Here is an 8,159-nt window from a genome sequence, read left to right as displayed (position 1 = left end):
TTACATGTTATGTGAGGATTTGATGCTTAGAGTCTCTGTAGTCATCTAGCTTCTCTGAGAAAACAAGACCAAGGACAAAGCCAACACCCTTGTCATGACAGAGTAGAGAAATGGAAAACGGGGCCTTGCTATGGTTGCCCAGGCTGGCCTCAAGGGATCCTCCTGCCTCAGCCTGCTGAGTAGCTGGGACTACAGGTGCATGCCACTGCTCTTGGATTCCTTGATGTTTCTGAGATGCTAAAATGACTACTCTGGAAGCTATCTTGTGTCTTATTGTTACATAAGCTACTCACTTTCCTTATCATTGAAGCCATTTTTACTTGTGTTTTCTGTCACTTGTGGTCAAAAATATGCAAAATAATAACTCTGGCCCTATCACTCCATGTATACTCTTGAGATCCTAGAAGCATATGAGTTAATTTGTCAATGAAGTTAATTTGTCAATGAAGTTCACTCTATGATTTGGAGGAGTAGGGAACACTGGACTTGGGTTCAAGGGCAATTTATTACTTGTGTTTCAGGTAAGTCACAATCACTCAGCCTCATGTTCATCTATAAAATGATGGTAATTATGTAATTACAGAGTAGTTGTAAAAAACAAGTGAAGGCATTTTGTGTACAAATATAAGTTTTTTGTATCACTAGATGTTTTTGAAAGATGAATTTAGAGTCTCCAAGTTTGCTGTAATGCCCAAATTTTAACATTCAGTGTTTTCAATGTTGTGTCTTACAGTGGCATTATTGAAATGATGTATGTCAGGGAACAGCTGGAGAACAATGAGGCTGAATGGGATTCCCACGGGCTCCCTCGAGGCTCAGTGGAAAAAGTCATGATGATTGTCAGTGTCTTCCACAGAACAGGAGGTAGTGGTACCTGGGGCACATATTCCTATGCTATTTTGAGGCATTTTCAATTTAGTGCTTGCTAATTGGTTTTGACCAAGTTGGGTAGTTGTATATAAGCTATGCATCCAATAAGTACCTAAAAGTATAGCACAGTTTGTGTAGCCTATATGTTTTTAGCTACAGATTTGAATGGAGATTTTAAATACAAACTTCAAATATTTTGTTCTTGATGTGATTTTCAAGTGTAAAAGTTAGTCAGTAATTTACATTAACTAAATAGTCTTTCTTGAGTTTTGGGTAACACCTATCTCAAAACTCAAAAATAAAACCAAAAAACCTCATCAACAGAAATTTTGTAAACATAGTTTTTATTCTTATCTTACCTTCAATGAAATTTTGTCCTCATGCCACCAAAACATTTTTGAAACTCAGTAACTGAACACCAAACTCAGTAGCCTCATGATTACTTTTCTAGACAATTGCTGAATTATATTGCTTTAAAAAAATAGCTAAGATATATTTTTATTACTTTATTCCTTTTTAAAGCAGCAATATCCCCTCACATTTTTTTCATAAAAATCTAAAATATCTCTAGTAGTCCCAAGTGTCTCATATTTATATTTGTTCTAAGCATTTGTTTCATTAAGATTTTTCAGAAATAAGTGCACTTCTAAAGAGAAAGTAAATTTAAATAAACACAACAGGAAAATAATCATGGTTGTAGCAAAACAGTTATTTTGAATGTTCTGAATTTTAACAATTCAAAGGAGAATGTGTTTGGTAGCCAGGGACCTCTACGGACTAAATTCTCAATTCATTTATTTGTAGACCAGCAAAAGACAGATAGCTGCTGCTCCTGTCAGTAAAGACTGACTGATTGACTGTCTAAGGTTTTATACAATAAAACACCAAAAATAAATGTACTTAAAATATTTTAAATTTAAGAGATTTACATAAAAATATGCAGGTGTTTAAAAAACAGAAAAAGTATAGAAATAAATGAAACCCTATCTTAGGCCTTACCAACCAAGCAACATTTTTAATACTCCACACTTATTTTCCATTCACTAACTAGCTTATTAAATCAGCTATATATTGTATTCAGAAGTGGCTGGTTTATAAGCAATTCCTTATTTTCAGACAGCACAATGCTTCAATACATTTAAAGATTTAAAGCTATGTTAGTAATAAATGCATAAAAGAAAAATAACATAACTTGCTTTAATACAAAGGTTTTTAATAAAAAAGTCAAAGTCTACATTAAATCAGGAAATCGATAAATCTGAATTATACAAGCTTTCTATATACTTAGAAAAACCAAAAACACACAGTTTATAATAAAACTCTTTTAATTCAAAATAGAGTCTAATTTAAAGAAAATGTCATTATGCCCAGTTGACTAGATAGGGTTTTGTCATTTAAATTAAATTATTCACCTGAAATATGGGAAATGTATAATAGAGAAAATTCAATCTCAAGGGTACTTTGCAAATTATCTAGTTAATTTGCATCATGAATCAAATTCTTAGCTTCTAAAGGGCAGACACAGTCTTTAATTGCTTTTAGATAGGCACTTAAGAAATGCTTTTGATGAGGAGAAAACCCCAAAGATTGTGAATCACTCTATTAACTCCAGGGAAGAATGAGACTCTCAACAAAGTAGCTTTCCAGAACTACCCTTCCAGCGCCAAGAAAGTAAAACTATTTGCAAGCTCTTTCTGGTAATAAAAATGAGGGAACTCAAAACAAAAAATGCTCTATTATGCAATTAAAAAGTAAACTTGGTAAATCAGTTTCTTTTTATCAATCTCTGTCAATTTGAATTAATGGTATTTTTCAATACCATTTCAACAATAGTTACCATACTAGAACTAGACAATGTTGCAATTATTTCATATCTTACCTATTCATTATCACACTAGCAAAACAGTCCTTTTTAAAAAAAGGGGAGCGATATGGGGTGAGAAAATCTCATAAACCTCAGCAAAAGTTAATATTATGTTAATTAAAGGCAGTTATAATTAGAAAAATTAGAGTTAGTCAAATTGAGAAATCCCCAGAGTTTTTAATAGCTCTCTTTCCTAAATACTCAAAAAATCCAGACTAGAAAAATGGAAGTGAACTGTTAGATAAACACATAACTACTCAACAAATATTTAAAAAGAAACAAACCAAAAATGGGGAGTTGGGGGAAACAGGATGGCCTTATGAAAACACTGTGGAGCTACCTAGCAGCAACATTTATAAAAGCTTTTGTAGATTTGCATAATGCTTCTATGCAATTCTTCCCCATTAGGAAGACATTCCTACAAATAATTCATCACTTTAGATTTTGATCATAGATCATTTATAATGGTTATTATGGTTGTATCTTTAAAAAATTTCATCCATTAACAGTTAAGACAAACATTAGGCCATTCTTTGCTAGTATATAATTCCTCAACTATTACTAATGAAACCAAAACCTCAGAGAGTTGTTTGAATTAGAATTAAAATATTAAGCTAGAAAAGATTATTTAATTCTTAGGGAGATACCCAAAGAATTTGATGCTGATACTATCTCCCCTATCCTCTCATCACAACCCCCTGGCCTGCATTTACTTCCTTAATTACATCTATATTCACCACAGTGATGTAGCTAAACACGAACAATATTGCCCTTTAATAAGCTGACCTCTATCAAAGATCTGTCAGGTCTGAATACAGCATGCCCACAGGAAAGGAAAATTCTACTCAGTTGTGAACATCCACTCTGTTCAAGATCTTTGGTACATTTGGAGCATAAGAAAATAATGGCACAATAATACAAGTACTATCAAAGGAAAAATTTTCATCAAAAGAAATAAAAGTTAACCAGCCATGATATGTAACAACTTTCTAGAAAACCAAAGTAAATAGCTTTTTGTTCTCTGTAAGTCCATTTACATGATAGAAGTTTGACATTTAAAAAAATAGTTTAATAAAAATACACTAATTCTACAAGCAGCCTTCATGGTCATGTCTTAAATTCAACTCACCATAACCAAATTAAAATAATGCCATTTCCTCTTGTTAAAAAAAGTCCTCTTGTCACAAGAAAATCAACTTTACATGTTATATAATACAGTACATCTCCCTATGAGTATACAGACTACGTATATAAAGGTCATCAGTATTTCTGAATGCAACGTAAATATATTAGTGGAGTGCTTGAGTGAAGGTGTTAAACTTTCTCTTCCTTATTATAAACTTGTCACTCTTTACTGTGAAGTTTGTGTAATAACTTGATGATAAATTCTATTTTGTAAAGAACCAGTGAATTTCTTTTTAAATCTCTTAAAACCATTACAGAAATTGTCTTCATATATATTCTACAGATGTCCAAACCAATAGGGCAATGTTCTAACACCAACTATGGAAGATGGCTTTTACTGATTATCTAGACCCATAAGATTTGCAGTAAAACATCAATACTGCGGTGTTACCTACAGGTTAGCCTATGTTGCTTTAAATGATATGTGTTTCTCCTGAATTGATTAGAGGTGTTACAGTTCAAAGTCACAGCACACACAGGCAGAATGGACCTTAATACGCATGTAGGCAGTGCAGTTAGAAAGGGATGTCTGTTCCTTTTATTCCAGTACCTTCGTATAATAAAGTTAACAAAAATAATAAAATATTAAAAAAAAGAGCCAGCTGGCACTGCCAACCAATTCCTATAGTAGTCTTAGAAATCCTAATCCTGTAGAATTTCCTCTTGTAGTCAATAAGCACCACCATCTTCAGGAGTATTTCAGTGTATTGTTATCTACGCCAAGCAAGCCTGGTGATGCAGCTACCTGAGTTCTCTTGTTTATGGGTGAATGTTATCTTCATTCATAATTTCCCAGCTTTCATGTAGGTGGGGATAGAGCCACGTTGAGTCAACCCTTCAAACCTTTTATAGGTATAATTGAGAAAAACCCAGTCTTTGGATTTGTAGTCCGGTTCTGTGGTATTTGGCACTAGAAAGAGAAAAATTAAAGGAATTTCATTAGTGAAATGCCATCATCTTCAAAGACTTTTAATAGGGTTAGTTACATTATAGATTGTCTTACCTGGTTGTAAAATATCAGATTCAGGAAAGTCATCAAAATTTGAAGTATCATCAATGCTTTTGATTTCTATAGGGATTGCTGCTGGCCTTTCCCTATAAAAAGGTATTAAGTAGGCATGGTAACTTTTCTTGAACTGTCAAATTTCCAACAAATAATTCCACTTGTAAATTCTGCATACTATTCTACAGATACTAGAAAATCCAAGGAAATTTATTGTGGATTTGAGAATAGTTAAAGGGAGTTCAAAATAGTTGAGTATAATTTTTTGTTAAAATGTTTTAATTTACTTAGAATTTTAAATATTTTTTTAATTTTTGGGGTTATGTGGTAGGTATATATATTTATAGGGTACATCAGAGGTTTTAATACTGGCATGAAATGGGTAATAAGCACATCGTGCAGAATGGGGTGTCCATTCCCTCAAGCATTTATCCTTTGAGTTACAAACAATCCAATTACATTCTAAGTTATTTTAAAATGTACAATTATTATTGACTATAGTCACCCTCTTGTGCTATCAAGTAATAGGTCTTATTCATTCTATTTTTTTTGTACCCATTAAGTATCTCCACCTACTTGCCATTTTTATATCTCTGTACCAAGGCTTTCTCATCCTATTTTTTTAAGTGGAAAAATGAGCTAATGAAAAGTAAAAGAAGAGGTTTTATTTAAAAGATTGTATAATTGTATAAAGTATTTGAGATATTATGAGGACAGGATCCTTCTTAATTGATTTAGGACTAGAATTCTACTAGTAGACAATCCATAAATTAAAAGTCATTTGGGAAAATAAGGGGCACATAGGTGAAGGGACTATATATTTGTGATGAAATCTGCATGCAAAAACTTCTGTCATACAAATTTTAACAGAATCAAAGATACTCAGTTAAAAAGAAACCAGTCATGAAAATGCCTTCTTATCATGCTAAAAAGTTTAGCTATAGAAATGGTTAAAAGAAGCTATCAGTTTTTATTGCTTCTGTTTTTTCAACAAATATTTATGGGATTTATTAGGTGCTAAGTTTATCAAATTATTTAAAACCATATATATTTTTTACCAGAATTATTCCAACTCATTTATACTTAGTATACTACTTTAATAAACCTAATTTAGAGGAAAGAACCCTGGAGGCCTGAGAGCTAACCTTCCTTGTTATTAACTTGCAGTATGACCTTAGGCAGCCAAATCCCTGCTCCATGACTGTTCCCTCATTATCAAACCAAGAGAACTGGCAGTCTTTAAGCATCCTTCCCACTATAAAAGGGGGGGTATTCTAGTTCTATTCAATTAAGTTATGTGTGTATAGTATTATACAGCATAGTGGTTAAGAGTTAGGCCTCCACCAGGAAAATGGCGTGAACCCGGGAGGTGGAGCTTGCAGTGAGCCAAGATCACGCCACTGCACTCCAGCCTGGGCGACAGAGTGAGACTCCGTCTCAAAAAAAAAAACAACAAAAAAAATTACTAGCTGCAGCACTGTAGACACATTACTTAACTTCTCTGTGCCTTAGTTTCCTCACTTGTAAGACAGGGATAATAACAGTTCCTATTTTATAGAGCTTATATAAGGATAAGATGAGAAATGCAAGTAAAGTACTTAAAACAGTGCTGGACACAATAAATGATTTTTTAAAATTAGCAGGCGCCTGTAATCCCAGCACTTTGGGAGGCCAAGGCAGGTGGATCACTTGAGCTCAGGAGTTCAAGACCAGCCTGGGCAATTGGGCAACATGGTGAAACCCCATCTCTACAAAAAACAAAACAAAACAAGACAAACAAACAAAACAAACAAAAAAACCAACAAAATTAGCTGGGCATGGTGGCACACGCCTATAGTTCCAGCTACTTCGGGGGATGAGGTCGGGGGATCATTTGAGGCCGGGAGGTTGAGGCTGTGGTGAGCCATGATCGTGCCACAGCACTCCAGCCTGGGCGACAGAGTGAGACCCTGTCTCAAAAAAATAAGTAATAATAATAGGCAGAGTGCCTAGCACACAGCAGGTTCTCCAGTGAAGAGCTGTACCAAGGAAATGACACAGAAGCTATCTTGGAAGATGCAAAGGAGCCAGCTAGGCAGGGTAGGGGCAGAGGCAGCGGGGAGAGGGCATTTCAGTCAGGATGGATAGCAAATGGCAAAACTTAGAGGTGGGAAGAGGAGTAGGAGAGGCCATCCAAGATGCAACTTCTGCAGATGAGGCAATCACCATATCCTGCAGTCCTAAGAAAGCAGTGAAGCCTTCTTAACTGTATTCCAAGTGCAAAAGGCCGCAGGAAAGTGGCATGGCCGGATTTATGCTTCTAAACTGTTGCTGTGTGGAGAACAGATCAGAACTACTGACGGTAGTTTGGCCATAAACTGAAAAAAGCCAATGCTCACAATTAACAACTGTAAGCAAATTCTTAAAAGTTACTTGTATTATTTAATGCCCAACCAATGTTTAAAGAGGGACTGTACTTTATTATAAACTAATTAAGGAGACAGTATGTGGTATATTACAGCAAGGACAAAAATGAGGGGTCACTGTGTGAAATGTAAATACATGTTTCATGTGCTAACAGCCTTCACTGTGAATATGAATATAAGAATTTAAACAGGTACCCAATGTTCTTCCCTGAAAGTGGATGTTAGCCTAAAATGAGTCATCTAGCTGTAGCCACAATAGTCCCACTCACTTACATAATCCAGAAAACACTGCACTTAATGACATTATGTGTTACTTTTGTATTTAATCTAGCAGAATCAGAGGTAAATTAATTGCCAACTCTAGAAATTTGTTTTTACTCAGACCTTTCCCATTCAAAGCCTAGGAACATACCTTATGTGCTCCCAGTCGACACCTTCAAAAAAGGGATGACCTTTTATTTCTTCTACTCCACTATTTCCAATTCTGTTTTCAGAATCAATACAAAATCTACAACATGGAAACAGAGAAATTATCATACACAAGTTACATCTAAAGTATTCTAGCTGCATTACTTCAAATATTTCTTTTTTAAAGCAATATAATGTTTTTCTTTTATTGATGTTAACTATGTTTATTGTAGGAAATGTGGAAGAAAATAAAAATCATCTGTAAGCGCATTGTTTAGAGATAACTACTGTAAATATTCTAATCTAATCTTTTACAATATTAAAAATACTGTGTTGCTACCATAGTTACTATGTTAGGTCTGCTTTTTTTCACTTGATATACTGAGAAAATTTGCTAAAGTCATTAAATATTTTTCAATAAATA

At 34.1% G+C, this 8,159-nt stretch overlaps 1 protein-coding gene across 5 annotated transcripts in view; it reads right to left on the bottom strand.

Moving 5' to 3' along the window:
* Positions 1-2,062: 2,062 nt before the first annotated feature.
* Positions 2,063-8,159, bottom strand: part of STK38L (serine/threonine kinase 38 like) — an 82,705-nt gene continuing 76,608 nt past the window's right edge. For all 5 annotated transcript variants that reach the window (XM_054442898.2, XM_063672538.1, XM_063672536.1 and 2 more), the window contains 3 exons: positions 7,740-7,835; positions 4,923-5,014; positions 2,063-4,829 (listed from right to left, as the gene is read on the bottom strand). In XM_054442898.2, coding sequence (XP_054298873.1) covers positions 4,702-4,829; positions 4,923-5,014; positions 7,740-7,835 — 316 coding nt within the window. In that variant the 3' untranslated portion in view covers positions 2,063-4,701. The remainder of the gene's footprint in view (positions 4,830-4,922; positions 5,015-7,739; positions 7,836-8,159) is intronic.

The sequence above is a fragment of the Pongo pygmaeus genome, chromosome 10, assembly GCF_028885625.2.
Source record: "Pongo pygmaeus isolate AG05252 chromosome 10, NHGRI_mPonPyg2-v2.0_pri, whole genome shotgun sequence".
NCBI classification, from domain to species: Eukaryota; Metazoa; Chordata; class Mammalia; order Primates; family Hominidae; genus Pongo; species Pongo pygmaeus.
The sequence above is the reverse complement of the archived record's forward strand: the minus strand, read 5'-3'. Positions and strand labels throughout refer to the sequence as shown.